Below are 20,738 nucleotides of genomic sequence, written 5' to 3' on the forward strand. Positions count from 1 at the left end.
GTGAGATTTTTCTTTAAACACCCTTGATTTTAGAGAATTATTAATTGCAAGTATCTATGAGCAGCATTGTAAGGACAGTAGGGTATAACTGGATTTCCTAACTGAATGATAAATTACAGGTTGAAATTAATGGTTGGAGAATAATATGGTGTGTACCTTTTATGCACAAAGAAGAGGCAGTGAGGATGAGATCACTGGCACTGTAGTGGTTATATGGACCTGTGCAATATTCAGTGAATTAACAGCTGCCTGTGACCCAGAGCCTCAAGTTTTCTAGGGAATGAGGAGCTGAATGATCAGTGCAGTGTTTGTCCTAAGAATTTCAATGTATTCTGTTTTTAGCTTAATTTATTGTCAGAAATGTGTGAGTTACTTTAACTTGGAAATGTGAACTTGCTCACCTTTCAGAATTTAAACATTACATTCTAATAATCAGCCATCTTTTTTTAATGTGTAACTGTGTGTGTGGAATGTCTCCAGTATCTAAGCTGTGTTTTTAGGGGATGAGGAGACCCACAATGTGACTGGCTGAACTGAATGATACAACACTGGAAAGTGATTTGGTAGTTGTGAACGAGTCACAGCTGGCTGTGGCCTGCAGCATCTCGTGTGTTCTGCTCAGAAGGATTTCACTTGAAAATTGGTAGTCTCTCTTCAGCATATCCATTTCCTGGCAATGGTATGAACAATCTGTAGTAGTACCTTTCTTGATGGAGCTCTTATTGCACTGGAAATCCCATGGGATTCTGTCAGCCTGTTCCCCTGTAAAGCAGAAATCTGATGTGTTGTTTACTCTTTGGAGAGTTATTAATCTTTTTTTTTCAAATTTTTTTCTTCAAATGAGTAAAACTTACCTCATGTATACCAACCAACATATGCATAAAGAGCATCATCAACCTGTCAAGTATTTTTTTCCTGACTGATGAATTATTTTATGATGAACTTACCTTTCCCTCTGTGTTGGTGACCAGCTGGCCACTCACATGAGCCGTATGTGTACTAATAGTTCTCATACTAAAATTAACTGCAGAAACTTTCATAGATTAACTCAGTCACTTGAGAAGCAGTGTGGTGACCTATGCTGGCACTTGGCTGGCAGTGTCATTGTGGTAAGCTGACGTGTAGGCTGGTGTCAGCCATGGTGTGAAATGGAGTTCTTACGTAATGGATCTTCCACTTTCAGTCTGCTGGTGTGTGCTGCTGCCAGTGCTGTGGGACTGTGCTCCTGTGTGGGCAGCTTGCTTTTGGGGGTTTCTAAGGTCTGGATGGGATCCTGTGTGAGTTTCAGTCCAGGAGCATTGATGGTACTGGAATGCTTAGTGGTTTCAAGGTTACTGTAAAACAAAACAAAGATGTAAGTGTCAATAGCAAAATATTGCTGAATTCATGTTCCTTGCAGTAGTACTTCTGTCACACCTAATGGTTTAAATTAAAAATGGCTTGGAGACTAATAAAATCCTAAGGAAAGACATTCACAAGAACATCTTTTCTTTTCAGATGTGATATACAACACTGCTTCCTAAAGAGTGTAGGTTTTTTTTTTCATTCCAGGCCCTGTTCAAAATCAGCTGATGCATTCCCCAGATGGCCAGGGATACAGCCCCGCAGTTCCAGGATCGTACTCCTATCAGATGCCAGCAAAGGTTCCTCCACATCAGTCTTCTGGACAGTACAGCTATAGTGGCTCTCAGAATGTTTCTCAATTAAACAACTTCCAAGGACCTGGCCAGACTCTCAATAGACCACCTGTGGCAGCTTTCTCTGGGTCACCAGTACAACAGCCAGGTCCTGTTGCACAAGTGCTGCCGCCTGCATTACAGAACTCAGCTGCTGTATCATGTGCTGGGAGCTTTCCTCCTGGAGCCAGCCCAGCGGTGCTTTCAAACTGGCAGTTCAGCCAGACCCCTGGGAGTCAGCCCCTTGGGGCTCAAACAAGCCATTTGGCTCATGTGCCTGGGACAGGGGCAGCTCAGCCTCCATCATCATTACCAGGAAGTACAAATCCTGCAGGGAGTTATCAATATGCTGCTTCTCCAGGGGCTCCTCCACTGCAGAACAGCTACATGAAGCCAGGTAATCAGAACTTTGTGATATTCTACCAATGAATGTTTTTCAATGAACTTTTAACATAATGAGTGTAGAACTGACTCTGCACTGACATTTTGCTTGTGGAAGATTGTTAAAGCAGATACACCCATTAAAAATACCTGGATGCTTTCTTTGGGTTAGAAATGAAAGTTCTGTGCCCAGGATGGGTGGTAACTCCTGAATGGTGTCCCATTGTTTTGGGATGCTGTGTGTGGGTGATGCTGTTTCTGTGATCTAGACCATTTCCTGGGGTAACCCATGAAGCATTAATATGTTCCAGTTCAGGACTTCATCATTGAAAACTAGCTCTGTTTAGTGAGCATGGTCAGTAACCACTTGATTCAGGTAATTTTCTGAAGAGCCTGTCAGGTTGATGCAAATAACTGGAGCACAGCCTGGAAACTGAAAAGCATTCTGTGCTGTTGAAATAGAGGTCAGTTCAATGGAAAGCTTCCTTCCCCCAAACTTGTAATTTTCACATTTAATGATAATTGTCAGTTTTCAGAAAGTACTCTAAAAGTAGGAGACTTTGTTCCTACTGCTTTACTGCTGTTATATGCAATGGTAAAAGCTTTTCTAGTACAAAATAGCTCTATTGTGCAACTTGTGATTATTATGGAAACACAGTTAATACTCAAGTTTCTCTTTGCCAAATTGCTGTATGTTGTTAGTTTTTTTCTCACTAAGCGTGCAAACAGGACTTAGGTACAGAAATATTTTCATGTAAAAGCAAATAATTTTTCTTGTTAAGCACTTTTAGCCTCATTAGAGATTTTTATTGATGCTAGTTTTTTTGTTATATGCCTGCCTAATTTTCTTATGCTGTTCAAAATGTCTTAAGTTTGCAGAATTTATTAAACTGTTTTTGGCACTTAATTGGAATAAACAGTTAGTAGTTTGGAATTAGTGAGGAAAATGCAGAGAAATATTGGAAAGTGGCATATGAAATGAGAGGAAGTGTTTGGAATAAGTAAATTTTATATCCATTCAATCCTCCTGAGCCATTTCCCTCGTATGTTTTTGTGTAACAATGATCACTTTTAATTAAGCTTGTTTGGTGATCATTACAGACTTGGTTATAGAGTTTATATGTTTTTTGTACATCTTGAAATTCTTTCCAACAATAGCAACAAAAAGCTGAAAGAGATCAGTAAATGCAGGAACCCGGAATGAGAAATGAACTTGAAGTTGAGACCTTCTACCCACATGTTAGGATTTATGTATCTCATGCCATTCATCCTCTGAATTAGAAAAACATTTAGAATTCAATCTGTGAATTTTTGTAACAAAACTTTTGTGATTTTTTTCAGCTGGCTTAAACTCCTCCTAAAAGTTAATCTCTTTATAGGATCTGCACCTCCACCAGTGACTCAGCCTTTAACTCCCCTCCACCCTCCAAGGCCACCTTTAGGACCTCCACCAGTTGGTGGTCCCCCTAGGCCACCAGCAGCAGTAGCAGGACCACCTAGTGCACAGTCTATGCTACAATCAGCTGTCAACCAAGAAGGTAAGAAACAATTTGCTCTTTATGTTGAATTCAAGCGCTGCGACTTGTGGTGATATGCAACCTTTAAAGTCAAGCACGTTGTTCTATTAGAAACTCAAATTGTAAAATTGATACTGATACAGCTAATAATTTAATCTGAAAAGAGTAGGTAAGGACGTAGAAAGAAGAAAAATTCTTGTAAACAGACATTATAAAATTTAAGAAATTAACAGTTGGAAATAGATTTCCAAGTGCTGTTTTACATGGCCATGTCTGCTGTAGTTGGCATTGCTTTTTTTCTTTTGAGTATTGTAAAGTGATAGGATCTCATTTCTCTGCATCCCTGACTACTGTTAGGACAGAAATCCATGTATGACTCCCTGTCTTGTTCATTCTACAGGGGGAGATAAAATGTGGACCTTGCAATTCCTTGCTATTTATGTAGCTGTACCTTATTTTTCTCTGTGTAAAATCACTGAAATACACATCTTGCATTTGTTAGCTTGCTGAAGGAAGTTACTAGAGGCTGTGAAGTCTCAGCTGTTGAAGACAGACACCTGACTTAGTGTCTCCTGTGGGCTCTGCACAAATATGCCATTGTTTAGGAACTCCTCAGGGCTCTGTATCAGACAGACTCCAGTTGTGTGGCATTTAGTGCCCATGCTGGATGGGGCCATGTGTGAGTTGGCAACAAACACAGTTCTGTCAAAGCTGTTGATTCCTTGCATGTTCAGATTGACAGTTTCTCATGTGGTAGCTCTGTGAGCACAAGAATAGTATATTCAGATTTAACTTTGTTTGGTATGTATTAAATGTGTTAGAAACAGCTTTTGCTTAGAAAATATTTTCTTCATCATGAAAAGAAACATTTTCAGAGCCCTGGAGAGATAAAAATGTTTAGTCTATGAAGCAGGTTGATTGCTGCTAGGAAGATTCAGTGTGTAATGTAAGTTCCTTTTTTTGGGTCATCTTTGGAGATTTTAATAAAAAATGGTAATAAAAATAGGGTACCTACTTGTCCTTAGCAATATATAGTTGTGTTAGTTAGTAATATATAGTTGTTATATTTAGACATAGTTGGCTTACCAAAAACTGTCCTTTGGGAGCGCTCTCTGAGTCTCAAGGTTTTTCCTATCTTAGATTGAATTTCTATCTTGACTGGTATGTGACTGTGTCAGAGCTATTACTGTTTGGTGAGCAGTAGTGAACGGGTTAAGCTGAAAGTTACTAAGGAAACCTAAGCTACAGGTTACTTGGAAAACTACAGCTGGCCTAAAGAAACTTCCTTTGCTGAGGAGAGAGCATCCCCTGACCCTTTGCTGCATTTTGGCTTGGAAGCTATGGCAAATTCCTAATTGGAAGAAGTCATAAAAGATTATTCAACCTGAAGTGTAAGGAATTTCCTTTTCCTTAAAAAAAAAAGATTGTGAAAAGTCCTTTGTTGAGGTCGCATCTGCAAGGGATGTGTGTGTGAGAAAGAGGACAAAGTATATTTAATTCAGTTTCATCCTGGGTCAAAACCAAAGTACATTCAAACTGTGCTTATCTTAATATTCATCCAGCAAGTAGGATATTTTTTGCAGTTGCCTCATTAAAACTTCTTCATAACTTGTGCAAATTTTTCCTGTGGTTGTTTTTCTTTTAAGGTGATGCCAGATCTGCTGCCAGTGATGGGTCTGTAGTGCAAAACAGCTATGATGCAATTGAAGGTGGTGGCCTCATGGGTAAGGCTTTGGGAGTAAAAATGCTGGTTATTATGGAACTTTTAAGAGTCTGGGAAAGATAGAAGTTTAAGCATTTGTGTACAAACATATGTACTTGGTTCAATGCCTGTCTTGAAGCTAAATGTGAAATTTGAAGCATTGACAGTTAGCATGTGTTAGCCTGTGATATGTAAAGTAGGTGAGAGCTCTTTGCAAAGTTGACAGCAGCTGTATTTTTCAGACTTAGAAACAAAACAGGCAGCTCTCCTGTTGTACTAATGCCTCAAGTAAGATACAGTTCTTCAGCAATTAAGTATCTGTCTACTCTGCTTCCAGCAACTCCACATCATTCTCCTGCAGCCCCAAATCTTAAGATGAATAGAAGTGTTGGGTATTCTTACCCTGCCTTACCTCCAGGCTACCAACATACTTCTCCACCTGGAGCCCCAGGAATGAATGCAGCTGCTTTGCAATATCCAGATGGATCAAAACATTTCCAGCAGGTAAAGGTTGTCTGGTTTCTATCTCAGTACTACCTCTGGTGGGGGTGTGTGGGTAAAGAAAAATGATGGTTGGTAGGTGTTGTGCATCCCTAGGATGCTGCTTCTTTTGTTCCCTGTTTGGGCACCATTTGTTCAAGAGGACATACACAGCCCAGAATTAATGCTTTTGCCTGTGCCTTGGTACCAGTTGGGAAAAGCTGTGTGCCAGCTCTTTGTGAAATGTTCCACCCTCAAATCTGTTCAGGATGTTTCTTTTGAAACTTTCAGCTGCTTTTGACATGTTTCTCTTCAGTGGCTTTGTTATTGTTAGCTGAAATGTTTGGTTTTTCTTTCCCTGAACTTTCAAAGTTAACTGACCAACACTTTCACCAGCTGAGCCTCTGTATTTCAAGAGTTTTACAGGGAATTTATGCCTTTTTTCCTCTGTTATGGTTACATACATTAGTCAAGTTCATGTGACAACCAGCATTTCTAAATATATTGATACAATGGCAGTTAGTACATGAGCAAAACAAACTGCAAGGGATATAGATGTGGTTTTAAACAGATTATGGGTTTCATCCAAGTACTTGGTGCTAATCTGTGAAATTTGATTTGACTGTAGCCTGCCCTGGGCACTAATCACTTAACTGCCTCAATGGCTGGCCTGACTCTACAGCAGGAAGGGTTAAGACCTGTGAATCTTCTTCAAGAAAGAAATATTCTTCCTACCACCCTTTTAAAGGCTCCTGTCCCCAACTTGCATGAAGACATCCAGAAGCTCAACTGCAATCCTGAGTAAGATCATGCATTTGCTATAATACATCAAAATAAATAGAAATGTAAATTCCTGCTTATAAACATAATTTCGCGAAATGTTTTCTTAATTTTATGAGTAGAAAATATTTTAAATGGGTTTCACTGTTACCGTAAAGGCAGTAAGTGGGTTTAACTTTGAAGAGGGGAAAATTGTCTTTGTAGAAAGTATGAGGAAAAATTTGTTAACAAGGCAGCTATAGATAGGTACAGTATAAGAGTTTTATGCCTGGTAGTGAGTATGGATGAGAAGATATAAAATAGCAGTTAATTCAGTCAGGTGAGGTACACCAAAAAGGTTGTGCCTGAAGAAACATGGGTGGCCTCTGTATTGAAAAGTAGCCATGTAAAACAATGGAGTAAATGAAATTTCAAACAAGAGACTGGCAGTTGGTTAATTAGTTATTCTCTCTGAGGAGACCAACCAAACTGTGAATAGCCAGGGACTTCTGCTTTGCAAATATTTTCATAGTTGATAAAGGAAATAACAGTGCCTTTGTGACGTTGTTCATGCAAACAAGCTGGACAGGATTTGCAAAACTGCCACATACATCTGCACCTTGTGGAAGCTGCTGAGAGCTCAAGACTCAGAAAATTATTGTGGGATTGTTTATAGTTACTATGTTTTTAAAACCACCTTTTAAACATTGCTGGTTCTGATTTATTCCAAAATAACATTTAGTATATAAAGATTTGGTGCAACTTTGAATATTGTTAGGCTTAACTTTGACTTGAGTGACTAAAATGACACTGAGTTCTGTGTAAAGAGCATTTGTATAAAATAAGAACTCAAAGTATGTACTGTGGGTCAAGCTCAGAAACAAAATGATTTGACAGAGATAGAGATTTTTCATCTGGAAACAGAAATTCACCATTCACAGCTCTAGAAAAATATACTGTACTACTGAAATCATAATTTATTTGAAAGCCTCTGAAAATAACCCTTTGTCATCCATGTAGGTTGTTCCGCTGTACCCTGACTAACATTCCTCAAACTCAGGCCTTATTGAATAAAGCCAAACTTCCTTTGGGGCTCCTGCTTCATCCTTTCAAAGACTTATCGGTATGAGAAATGTTCAAAACTTTACATGCTGATATATCAACTACACCTTTACCAGAGTCCAGACAATGGACAATGAATTATAAAACAAGGGCAGGTACCTTGGCCCAGAAGAATTACCATAGTAACTGACATTTCCTTGTTCCATACAGATTGCTGTAATTTTTCTCCAATTATTTTTCCCTATCATATTTGAACCTTCAGGTCTCACTTCTTAATAAAAAAGAAAGCCTCCCAAACCTCAAAAACCCAAAAGCTTAAAGGCAGCACAGAATTTGGACTGTGATAGAAGACAGCATCTAAATTCCAGGTTGTCACGTATCAGTTGTAGTTATTAATTTCAAACCTAGTACTAATTCTAAATTCAAGACTTGACAAAGTTGAAGGGATTTGGATGTCATGAAATAGCCAGAATACTTTGAATTTAGCAGTGTCTTTCTTAAACATTGGGGTTTTTTCTCATTTCAGTTGATTTTTCAAAGATGTGGGGTTTTTTCCCCCTGCTTTTTGGTCTGTATTGGGTGCAGGACTTGATCTTAAACCATCAGTGTAAAATTCAAGAATGTAGAGGCTTGGAAAGGGAATCTACACAGTTAAATATGTTAGAGCTCAGTTCCTACCTGTCTTATTAAGGAATTACAGTGATGCTGTGAGGATGCAGAAGTACTCCTTTCAACAAGGATGCTTTGCCTCACTAGGTAGCACAGTGTGGGTGGTGTTGTTAACCACAGATGAGCAGCTGCAGGGTGAGTTTGCTTTAAAACAGGAAGCTTTTCTTTTCCAGCAATTGCCAGTGGTCACTTCCAGTATTATTGTGAGATGCCGTTCCTGCCGGACGTACATCAACCCCTTTGTCAGCTTCCTAGACCAGAGGAGGTGGAAATGCAATTTGTGCTATAGAGTCAATGATGGTGAGTTTTAGGTGTGCTTGAAAGTGCTGCAATTAACCTTGGCCTTTGAGACTGGAGTGTTGTTGGCCACATCAGCAGGGGGATTGTTGTCAGTCATGCTGAGAGTCATGAGAAATGTTTCCCAGTGCCAGTGGTGTCCCTAAAGAAACATGATGAGCCCAAGTAGTCCCTCACAGTACCCTTGCACAAGTGTAAGAACTCCATTGCCTGGTGTAGTTCTCCATTGTTGCCCAACAGCCACAAAAGAGTTGATATATTTGTTTTAAAATGCAACACAGCCAATACTAGTGTGAAATACTAATATATAAACTTATCTGCATAGTTCCTGAAGAATTCCTCTATAATCCTGTGACAAGAGTTTATGGAGAACCTCATAAAAGACCTGAAGTCCAGAATGCTACTATTGAGTTTATGGCTCCATCTGAATACATGGTAAGGGTTTATTTGCTTTTACTTATTCTCTCCCTTTGTTTTATTTTCAGAGGGATGTCAGAGAAAGCTTTGTTTCAGAGGGTGCTTTCCAGTTCAGTAAAACAACTGTGGCCTTAAGGAGTGTATCTGAGAACTCATGGGGAGGACCTCAGAGAGTTCACTTTTAAACATTTATGATGTCAAAGTTGTTCTGTATTTGGAATATGTAGGTATTCTGTATTTGGTATATGTAGGTATTCTGTATTTGGAATATGTAGCATCTTTGGAAGAAAACTAGAATTCTGGTATTACCAAATAAGAGGCAAATGCATTCAGAAATTTTACCTATAATCTGTGTACTATTTTAGCAGTTGAAACTTCCAATAGAATGGATAAAGCCAATGTAACAAATGCTATTTGAGAATGAAAGGTGATCTTTTCTTTGCTCAGCTGCGTCCACCCCAGCCCCCCGTGTACCTCTTTGTGTTTGATGTGTCCCACAATGCAATCGAGACAGGATACTTGAACACAGTCTGCCAGACCCTGTTAGACAATCTGGACTCGTAAGTACTTTTTTCTTAAAATTTCCAATTTTCATTCATCTTAAGAAACTTGTGGTAGACACCAATATACCACTCCTTTCTGTATGGAAGACAATTTTCTAGTGTGGGCAAACAATGGCCAGTGTTGTGTTAAAATGTGCCATAAAGCTGTAGTGTTTTTCCCATCACAGCTACCCCAGTATAAAAGGTAATTTTGAGGCTTGATTTTCAGTCTGACTCTTTCCTATAAGTTTCATAAATGTCCAAAAGAATGTAAGCATCATGTTTATCTTTTGAACTATATTTTTTAAAAGCTGAAATTTAGATAAGTATTTGCTGAAAAGAGTCATACATCTAATAAACTTCTCATAAAGTGCATACTGTTTGAACTTATATAAACACTAATTGGGATTTATTTATTCCTTTTCTTCCACTTCTGATTACCCTCTTAAAAGGTTTTCACCTGCCTGCTAGGTGACTCTACCATGAGCTCCTTTTTTGTTGTGGTTTTTGTTCTTTCCAAAATGACATAGTGAAGCTCTTGCAGTCTAGCTGTTAAACTAACAGCTTGGTAACAACCATGGAGAGATGCAGTGGATGTTAAAAAAAAAAAAAGCCTGCAGAAATGAAATTTCATCTTGTTGAACACCATATGTCTCATTTTCAGGCTTCCTGGGAACACTAGAACAAAAATAGGCTTCATAACATTTGACAGCACAATCCATTTCTACAGTCTTCAGGAAGGTCTCTCTCAGCCTCAGATGCTTATAGTTTCAGATATTGAAGGTATGCAAAAATAATTTTTGTGATCAGTACCTATTAGTGACTTCTGGTTATGACAGCCTTTAAAAATAAATATCTGGTGGGAGTTTCTGGATCACACTATTAGTCTCTCTAGTAATGCCTTTAGAAGTACCATATGTGTGAGTTTGTTTATGAAGACATCTCCCTGATGTCTGAGCAGTGCTGTGGCTGCTCATGACTTCAGACATGAAGACAGCTTTCCTACCTTCTAGTTTAATTTGTACCAATCTCTAGATTCCTCTTGAAATCCCAAATACTGATGCTAGATATTTTTTATAGATTTTCTTGTGGCTGATGCTTAGTGCTTGTCCTTCTGCCTTTTGTTTCAAATCACCTTTCACTGGATATTATTGGGCAGAATAGAATGAACATTGGGAATATTTGCTATGTGATTTTATGTAATAATCTTGATTATCCTTCAGCCCTGTTGATTGCTGCTCCAACATGGGATTCTAGCCACAGGAATGCTTATGAGAAAACAAATCCACATCATTATGTTTACATGGGTTAATACACTGATACTGTGTATTTTTTTCCAATAAATATGATGGTTGGCAAATAAAGTCAGGGAAAGCTTGATGTGTTTTTAAAAGATAACTCTTTTTTTCCCCTTTCAGATGTATTTATACCAATGCCAGAAAACTTATTAGTAAATTTGAATGAAAATAAAGAGGTAAGAAGCAAGGACTTTCTTACATAACTAGTGACATTTACATAATTGGGGATATGTTTGGTAATTTTTTGATTAATTAATGCTCATTAACACCAGCTGTTCAAATGCCAGGTTTGAGGCAAAAAAAAGAGGTCCTTTATCTATGTCACTGTAAGTTCTTGCCAACCTGAAACAAGACAGTCCTTCAGTTTTTCTAGGACTTTCTTTTTACTACTTTAATATTAGAAGTGTTAATACTTGGTTGTGTTCAAGTATTTGAACAAGTATATATATACATACATATATATATATGTATAGACCCAACAGCCAATATTTGGCTATAAAATAGAAATCCTTGAAGACTTGTAGGCCTAATACTGTTTTCTCACTTGCAGCTAATTCAAGATCTGCTGAAGACATTGCCACAGATGTTTACCAAGTCCCTGGAAACTCAGAGTGCTCTGGGGCCTGCATTACAGGCTGCCTTTAAGCTGATGTCCCCCACTGGAGGTAGAATCACTGTCTTCCAGACACAGCTCCCATCTCTGGGAATGGGAGCACTGAAGTCACGAGAGGAGCCAAACCAAAGAGCAACAGCAAAGGTTAGGAAAGCAAAAAGGTTGGGAGTATTAACAACTCTGTTCTGTAGGTTGTTTGGTTCTGGGATTTCCTCTTCTGGGTTAATTTTGTGCTTGTCTTGCTCCTTTTAAAGGAGCAGAAAAAAACAAAAGAAAAACCAAGCAATATAAACACAAATTAATTACTTGATTTTTTGAAATAAAATATTTTTAATCAATGATGGAGAATTGATTGTGTCCCTGAAAGCAGGCAATAAATGTATGAATCAATTTGAATTTCCTTTGTGTTTTGTAATACTCCACTGTGTTAACAGGATATACATCTGACACCATCAACTGATTTTTACAAGAAGTTGGCCTTGGACTGTTCAGGACAACAGGTTGCAGTGGATTTATTTCTTCTTAGTGGGCAATATTCTGATTTGGCTTCTCTAGGTAAGTCATATAAAGCTCTTTTGGGGCATGTAACTCTTGTGTTTTGGGCAAATGCATGGAATTTTACATTAATATTTAGTAGATGTACCTGATTTGAATTAATCTAGTGTGTCAAGATACAAATTTGTCCTTGCTGAGCAGTGACTGTAATCTTTAAGTCCTGATTTAACCTACTTATTTTCATGTCCTCCCTGAGTCAGGGTCCTTGTGCTACTGATACAAGTAGTGGAAATAGTTTCTTCCTTTTTTATGCCTTTTTAACCATCAGTGTCATTGCCTTTAGAGCAACTTTTATTAGCATTTTAATTATTTATTTCTATTTAACCAAACTTTCAAGTGACAGCAATTTCAGGTCAATGGAAAATTATTTCACACCTGAAATTTATCTCATACTAGAATATGCAGTTGTAGCTACATCTGTCTCTGTAGGCAGGTCTGTAACTGTGTGTTTGAGTGATTTGCGGGTGTGAACAATTTAATACTTTTAAGACTGCAGCAGCAGCTGTTTGCACTCTCCAATGTATACTGGTTTTGTTTCAGGTTGTATATCAAGGTATTCTGCAGGTAGTGTCTACTACTACCAATCTTACCATCATAAGCACAACCCCGTCCAGGTGGAGAAGTTGCAAAAGGAACTGAAGCGATATTTAACTAGGAAAATTGGGTTTGAGGCTGTCATGAGGATAAGATGCACCAAAGGTCTGAATTCACTTTGTTCGATTTTTGTGGGGTGGAGGAGAGGGAAGTGGGTTTTTGCTGGTCTTTGGGAATGTTTTCATTGGTATTCTAGCTATTTTGTAACCTCAAATGATTAAAAGACAAAGGTTAGAAAAGTAAAATTCAGTACCAGGGATAAGACAATTTTTTTAAGACTGTATTTGCAGCGTGTTTTCTGGCATCCAAGTTCCAGTTTATAATGGTCAAAACTGGAAATTTTCCTGAATTATTTCAACAAGGAACTGATTTTATCATCTAGATACTTTCTACTACGCTGCATTGGTTTGCCTTGCTAATTCCCACTTTCTGCTAGGCTTTGTGGATTCTTTGGATGAGTTGTCAGTTGGCAGGATTTACCTTTTCTGAAGAAAATATATTTCATTGAGAGGGAGTATTCCAGTACAGTCATTGGTGTGGAGATCTGTATGTGGTGCCTGTACTTCACAGCTATAAAACCCCAACTGATACATTATTATCTTGTAGGTCTTTCCATTCATACTTTCCATGGGAACTTCTTTGTACGATCTACAGACTTGTTGTCATTGCCCAACGTAAACCCAGATGCAGGATATGCTGTGCAGATGTCAGTGGAGGAGAGTCTTACTGATATGCAAGTGGTTTCTTTTCAGTCAGCTCTCCTGTACACCTCCAGCAAAGGTAAGGTTAGATTGAGCCAACAGTGGCGTTTGTAAAGTTACTTCATAAAACAAGTGTGGAGCTTACAGTTGTCTTTCCTTGCAGGTGAAAGGCGAATTCGTGTGCACACTATGTGCTTACCTGTTGTCACAACCCTGAGTGAAGTGTACCTAGGGGCAGATGTGCAGGCCATCACAGGACTCTTAGCCAATATGGGTGAGTGTGCTAAGAGCTTGTTTGGATATGTGTGGATTGTATCCTTAAAGGTCTGAGCAATAATCCTCTGGATTAGAAGAAAAGATTCTCCCTCATCCTAAGAGAGTTTAGGTTTTAATGCTTGGCTTAGGTGAAGGATCAGTAGAGCTGTGTTTAATCGCCTGAGCTTAGGCTCAATCTGGTGAATCATTGTGGCCCCTCAGCTTTTTTCTGAAGCACTTCCCCTAGAATGTAGTAAAAGCTTAAGCTGCATTGGCATATATGATAAAGTGAGAAGAGTTAGTGTATGTGGCTCCATCCCTGCCAAGGGAGCAGCCCTCTGATTTGAGCCTTGCCCTGTTTCCAGCTGTGGACCGCTCCGTCTCCGCCACGCTGAGCGATGCGCGCGATGCCTTGGTCAATGCCGTGATCGATTCCTTGGCTGCTTATCGCTCCTCCGTGCTGAGCATCCAGCAGCCTGGGCTCACAGCTCCCTTCTCACTGCGCCTCTTCCCTCTTTACATACTGGCACTCTTAAAACAGGTAAGAGGGGAAAGGAAGCCAGGCAAGAGCATGATTGTTTGGCAGGTCAGCCTGAAGTAAAAGGGCAGTTCTTTGATGGAGAATGATTTAATTCAAAAGCAGGAATTTAGAAGTGTGCGTAAAACCAAAAGTATAAATGTTTTAAGCAATGGAACGGCAAAATAATAAAGACACTGAGTAGTGAAGAGAATGTGTCAGGGTACTGATAGTTTTTCTCAGGAATCTCAATTTTGTATGTCTCTGGAAATGTAGATCCACACAGCAGATCAGTGTGGATTAGAAGAGAGCTGGGTGCAGCAGAGAGGGAGTTGGCTGGCTGTTCTTTAATTTTAAAGTTAGAAATAAACAGTAGGCGATGTGTTTTATGCTGCAACTTACCTTGCTTTGCTTTAATGGTTAAACTAAAGGCCTGATTGTTTGCAGAAAGCATTTCAAACTGGGACAAACACACGTTTGGATGAACGCATCTTTACCATGTGTCAGGTGAAGAACCAGCCCCTTGTTTACCTCATGCTCATGACACATCCCAGTCTGTACAGAGTTGATACTCTCACAGATGAGGTGAGTCTTGGCCTGGCTACATAATCTGTTTGGTCCCAAAGATCTGTGTGATGTGAAAGTAAATGTGTTCAAAATCTCCCAGGTTTTCCATATTAATATTAGAACTGCACAGCTAAAATGTTATGTTTCATATTCTCCCACTTGTTGCATTTATGTATGTGTTATTTGGAACTGGATTGATGAATTCTGGAGAGAAGCTGTGCTTGCTATGGATGGATGGGGAGAGTTTTTTCCTATCTTATTTCATCTTTGCCTTGTGTCATTATCTTGTGCTATAAAATCACATGTACATAAAGACATCATAATGTCGTTTTTGTCCCTTTGTAGCTTCCTTTATTTTAAAATATCAAGCAGTTTTGAGAACAGGGAATGTTTATGTAAAACCCTGAACAATTTTAGAAATCATGTCTTTGGTACATAACAAATCAGATATACCAGTTTCAGAACTAATTAAATAAGATACATTTGATGACATTCACCCTCTCTAAATAAAACACTAAGATTTATTAGTAATAATAAAGTAAATTATCACTTTAAGTATGGCTTGAGCTAAACTGAGAAAAATGGTCCAGCTCTAGTATTCAGTGTAATAGATCCTCGTCTTATTTAGTGTTCTGTTCTGGTTTTTTGCGTCAAGATTTGAACCACTGTTTTTCATCCTTCTTTTAGGGAGCTCTTAACATAAATGACAGAACTATACCTCAGCCACCCCTTCTCCAGCTGTCCGTGGAGAAGTTGAGTAGGGATGGTGCTTATCTTATGGATGCTGGCTCTGTAAGTTGTGTGGTGGGGGGATTTAAAAAAGTATCCAAGTTTACTTGGTGTGTTCTTTCTGAGAACTCAAAATATGCATGGGACTGCTGAGGTGTGATTTGGGTTGGATTAATGTTGTTATTGTTGGTGTCTTTCAGGTGATGTTTCTGTGGATTGGGAAGAACTGTGGGCAGGGTTTTATCAGCCAAGTCCTTGGAGTTCCAAATTATGGCTCAATACCACAGAATATGGTATGTGCTTGCTCTTGCACATCAGTCTTACATACAGTGCTGCCAGAATATCATTTGCATGAGAATTAAAATACACTACTCAGCTATTAGCCCTCTAGTGGTACAGATCCACATCCAAGGAAAGAAATAATTGCTGTTACCTCTTGGAGTTTCTTCTCATGAGGACACAGTAGGAAGAGGGTGACAGTGATTGAGTTTCTAAGACCTGTGGGAGCAGACTAAGAATGCTTGAAAACAGTGAGCACAGTGGGTTAGCGGGAAATCCTTTAGTTTCTGCAACAAAACAGGAATCAATCACAGCTCACTCATCACCATTCTGACAGCTAATTGCTCATAGGAATTCAGTGCTCTTGACTATTTCAAAGAAGACAAGACTGAAACTATACATCACAAAACATATCTGTCTGAGTTTTCTTTATACCTAATGAGTTGGGCTAGTTGAAGTGTTCCTTTTAATGTTTTTCTGAAAAATTTTATTAATGAAACCCTTTGGCTTTTAGACACATCTCCCAGAACTTGAAACGGCAGAATCCATCAGAACACGAACTTTCATTTCTTGGCTGAGAGAACAGAGACCTTTCTTTCCTATACTATATATAATAAAGTAAGTGGTTTTTAAGAGTCTTTTTTGCTTCTTCAGCAGCCTGCTAACAATACATACTTGGATATCATATACTGAACTTCCTTAATGGAATTCTTAACAGTAGTGTGTGCTGTGCCTGACAGATTTGACTACAGATATGACTTATGAGTTGTCTCCAATTAGAATTTCAAAAGACTAAAAAAGACTAAATGTCACAGAAGAATCTTTAGGTAATGTCAGATAAATGATGTAAATGCTGGTAAGAGCACTTATTAGGATTAATCACTACTAAAGGCTATTTGAGATCCTCTTTTCATATGTCCTTAAGCTTTTGAAATGTCTTGCCACTTGACCTGTAACTTTATTAATGCATGGTAACCCATGGCAAATGTTAATTCCACTCAAACACTTATATTTTTGTTTTTAAGGGATGAGAGTCCATTGAAATCAAGTTTTCTGCAAAATATGATTGAAGACAGAACAGAATCAGCCTTATCATACTATGAATTCCTCCTTCATATACAGCAGCAAGTGAATAAATGAAACACTAGCCTTTGGCTTACTTCTTTAAGGAAAGATTTTGCAGTAAAGAATGATTGTGCTTGTAATATCTTCATTAAATCTGTGGCCTGAGGCAGTTGATGAGAAGTTCTCACTGTGATTTCAACGAACTAAAGCAAATAAAGGACCACATCTGAGAATCAAATGTGCAACTACATAATATTGTACCTTAAAAAAAATCAAACTGTTGGAACTGGTTGAGCACCTTTAATTTGCTGCAAATCGTGTTTTTACTGTAAGTAGTTGCAGCATGAAGTACATTTACAAAGGCAATACTGAAAAGGTGAAATACATTTTGTAAAATAAAGAGTTCTTTGTTGTTCAAAATGTATATTTCTGTAACTTTTTTTTTGTTTTGTTTTTGTTTTTCTTCTTTTTTTATTTTGTTGCTGCTAGATATAAAACCTCACAATACTGATCATGATTTGCAGGGAAATTCTTTCTAAGTGCATCCAGTGATTACAGACAGAGCATCTCAATGTTCAACTTAATGCTTAAAGTAGCAATGAAAGAAGTGTTCATTGTGAAATGAACAAATGCTTGTGAAGTGTAGAATCCAGTGCTTGGATTGGATTATGGCTAATAGGACTAAAGGTAAGCTTAACCTGGATAAGGTGGCTGAATTTGTTGAAGCTTTTAATAAGTCAGTATTCTAATTTTAAAAATGGTGGGGAAGAGTGGGCCCTACATGAGACATTTTAAAAAGTCATTGGCTGAGTTGGCAGCAAAAGTAGACTTAGGTAGATTGTAAACTCTGCTTTTCTTCAGTAAAAGGAATAGTGTTAATTTCTATTTATGAATGGTGTGGGAAGGGAAGAGCAAGGAAGATTATCTCAGATTTTGTTTGGTTTACGTTCAGTAGACTTTTGGCTCTTGTTTACTTTAAGTGAATGTTGGGCCCCTCGGATCTGGTGTGTTTCTGAAGCAAGTTTGTTGGCAGCATTTCAGACCAAATGTTGGTCTGCAACACTGAATATTCTGACATTAAAATTGGAAATTATTTTTCCAAAAACAAAATTATTATATTGAATTTCAAGATTTGTATATGGTTGCAGACATGTCTGAAGTTTTCAAAAAAAGGGTTTTATGCTGCAGCTGTGTAATGAGCCCAGGTCCAAGGCCAGTGTGCACCAAATAAAAACTTTAAATATACTCTGAGATCCTGCCAGAGCTACAGATCGAAACTGATATTGGACTTGAAGTACAAACTTATATACAAAAAATATTTAAATAATTTTATAGAGGTGTATTGATAATTCTTCTGTTTAAGATTAAGCTATCATTGATAGCTACCAATGTAAAAAGTATTTAAGTTACTGTATTCCAATGCCCATGGAAATGTTGCATATGGAAAAATCTTGGTTTGCTTTTTTATTTAATAGTGGTAAACTTAAAGGTCTTTCAAAACCTACTTTCTGGGGCAGGTAAAACACTTGTGAGTGGTCAAATGTACTGTGCTTAGGATGTTTGGACATACAGATGTCAGTAGGGTCAACATTTGGGTAAACATTTGCTCCCATTTCAGGCTGTAGCTGCTTGTGATTGTCAGGATTTTCCTCACTTCAGGGGACGAGTTCTTTGGGGGAGATTGTTCTTGAGCACAAGAAGCTAAAGTTCAGAACAATGCCTAAAACAGCATGGAAAGATTATTGTAGAACCAATTTAAACTTCTCTGTCTGCTGCCTCTGTAGCAAACAGGAATATATTTACTTGAACTGCTTTTCAGAGAATTGCACAGTTTCTAGTCATAGTGAAGAGGTGTCTTTTAAGTTTTGACAGTCTGATTTTTATTTTTTTTTCCCCAGGGAGGGGGAAAGGGGTCTCTTCATTTAAATCATAAATGGAACCTCTGCACTTGCATAGGTTCTGCCCCAAACCTTGTGTTTTGGGTATGTTATCACTCAGATGTTGAATTGAAAACCATCCTTGCATCAAACAGCCCACCCAAAGTCTATTTCTTACTATGACTGTATTTTGCTACTATATCCCTTTTTTTAAGAACCATAAATACTGGAGATGGCCTCGTTGCTTTATGTCCACCAGACCTATGGCTGAAGATGTCAGTCCTTGTGGCAGTTAACAAGTTTGAAGTTGAGTCCCTAAGTTTTACAGAGCAAAACATGATAAATGAGTCAGAACTCCTCTGGGAGTTCTCTTCACTTTGGAGGAAATTCTCTATTGAACTTCGTTCATTTATTCCCTTGCAGTAGGGAAAGCCTGCTGGTTCACTGGTACTGCTGTAGTGGCAGTACAGGGAACATGAACACACACACTACCTGTGATTGCTTTGTTACATACAATTGAAAAATGAGGACACTGAAGATGGACTGCAAAAGTAGGCAAGAGTGGTTCTGGTACTTAGATGTCAGCACCACAACTCCACCACTGTAAATGTGTGGTAAAGATGTGTCTCTCTTGTAGTCAAACACTTTTTTTAAAACTGTTTCTTATTTTGACATATTAGTCTTCAGCCAACATTGTTACCATCCATTTTACTTTGCTTTCATTATTGTTTTTAAATTAATATATTTGAGTCTAAGTCCACATAGGCTATGTTGCAATAACTAGAATGATTCAGTTTTATTTAGAATTAATTTCTTAACAATTTAATCGAAGATGCAGAATGGCTGTTAAGGGACCATTAAATGTGATTTTAAGGTTCTGTTTACTATTATGGATGTAATCCTTATAGTAAATTTAATTTTGTAAAGTAGTGTATAATATTGTAATATTAAATCTTTGTTCTCTGAACTCAAAGATTTGATCTTCAGTATGAAGTTATAAATCTTCCCCCTTCTGAATTTGAGACAGGATTTACTTGTCCTCCTTTTTACAGTTTGTAATTTTCACTGTTTTATTCCTGTAAAAAGTCATTTATAACACATGCAAATGCTTATTTTATCTGTGCTAATTTATCAGATTTGGCTACTCAATAAAATTAATTGAAAGAACTCATGCCAGTCCATCACTCTTTTCTTATAAATAAAAGTAGAACAATGTATTTAATTGAGATAAATACCATGTTGGTCACAGGAGCTAGCTGACAGTGATGGTTGGAATTTAGCCTTCAGCAGCATTCCAGGATGGTGATCAATTTTATTTTAGGTAATCCTGTATCTTCATTTAACATCCCATTATTTCAGCGGCTTTTTTGTAAAAGCCATTCCATCTTAATCCTTGCAAATTTTTTTTAGATGTTGTCACTGCTGCCTCTGGCCCATTATAGATGAGTTAATGCATGAGCTTGGTACTCTGACTTCTGTATTTAACTGGTTTTAAATACAGGATTCTCTCATTCAATACTGTAGAAATATTAATTGGATTTGTCAACTCTGTTTTTTTTCCCCAATGCACCTAACACTGCCCTCCTGCTGCTGAAGTCCCCCACTGCTGTAGTGGCTGGGGGATCAGCGGGCACCTGTCCTGGCACGGGGCTTTGGGATTGCGGGCTCTCCGGTGAGTCCCGTTCCGGGCAGTGCCCCCGGTGCCCCCGGGCCCTCAGGTGAGTCCCGTTCCCGGCAGTGCCCGCGCGCTCTCCGGTGAGCCCCGTTCCGGGCAGTGCCCCCGGGCTCTCCGGTGGGTCCCGTTCCGGGCAGTGCCCCCGGGCAGGGACTGCAGCTCTGCGGTGCCAGGGCCGTGCAAGGCGCTGGTGCTGATGGTGTTCTGGGGCTGGTCAGGTGAGGGAAGAGTAACGTGGCAGTTGCACCACCTGGCACACCAGGAGCGGTGTACCGTACTTTTGGTGCACATAGACATGAATTGTGCCAACCGGATCTTACTGGGAAGCAGTCAATTCGCTCCCTGTTCGATAATGCCAGTGGCTCTGGCGTCCTGGAGCGGTGTGGTCTGTTGGTGTTTTCTCGGTGTGCCCGTCAGTCCCGCAGTGCCAGGGGCGGAGGCTGTCCCGAGTGTGCAGCGGGTCAGCCCCGCCCTGCCTCGGGTGTCCCCGCCACCCGCGTCGCCTCAGCGC

The 20,738-nt window shown here is 38.9% G+C and overlaps 1 protein-coding gene across 1 annotated transcript; it reads left to right on the forward strand.

Annotated features, from left to right (window-relative positions):
* Window positions 1-1,148: 1,148 nt before the first annotated feature.
* On the forward strand, window positions 1,149-19,723 carry SEC24A (SEC24 homolog A, COPII coat complex component). Its single transcript, XM_031055189.1, has 23 exons — window positions 1,149-1,161; window positions 1,552-2,073; window positions 3,437-3,595; window positions 5,221-5,298; window positions 5,614-5,780; window positions 6,385-6,557; window positions 7,536-7,638; window positions 8,420-8,546; window positions 8,869-8,978; window positions 9,408-9,520; window positions 10,167-10,285; window positions 10,921-10,976; window positions 11,351-11,557; window positions 11,848-11,968; window positions 12,509-12,667; window positions 13,169-13,342; window positions 13,427-13,537; window positions 13,884-14,059; window positions 14,483-14,620; window positions 15,290-15,394; window positions 15,532-15,624; window positions 16,125-16,228; window positions 16,636-19,723. The coding sequence occupies exons 1-23, from the start codon at window positions 1,149-1,151 to the stop codon at window positions 16,748-16,750; spliced, it is 3,243 nt and encodes a 1,080-aa protein (XP_030911049.1). The 3' UTR covers window positions 16,751-19,723.
* The last annotated feature ends 1,015 nt before the right edge of the window (window positions 19,724-20,738 follow it).

This window comes from Geospiza fortis, unplaced genomic scaffold (assembly GCF_000277835.1).
Source record: "Geospiza fortis unplaced genomic scaffold, GeoFor_1.0 scaffold55, whole genome shotgun sequence".
Taxonomy (NCBI): domain Eukaryota; kingdom Metazoa; phylum Chordata; class Aves; order Passeriformes; family Thraupidae; genus Geospiza; species Geospiza fortis.

Excerpts from the sequence above, each read along its gene's own strand:
- SEC24A (XM_031055189.1), top strand. Across the intron at positions 5,781-6,384 it reads GATCAAAACATTTCCAGCAG|CCTGCCCTGGGCACTAATCA; the intron begins GTAAAGGTTGTC and ends ATTTGACTGTAG. Across the intron at positions 8,979-9,407 it reads TGGCTCCATCTGAATACATG|CTGCGTCCACCCCAGCCCCC; the intron begins GTAAGGGTTTAT and ends TTCTTTGCTCAG.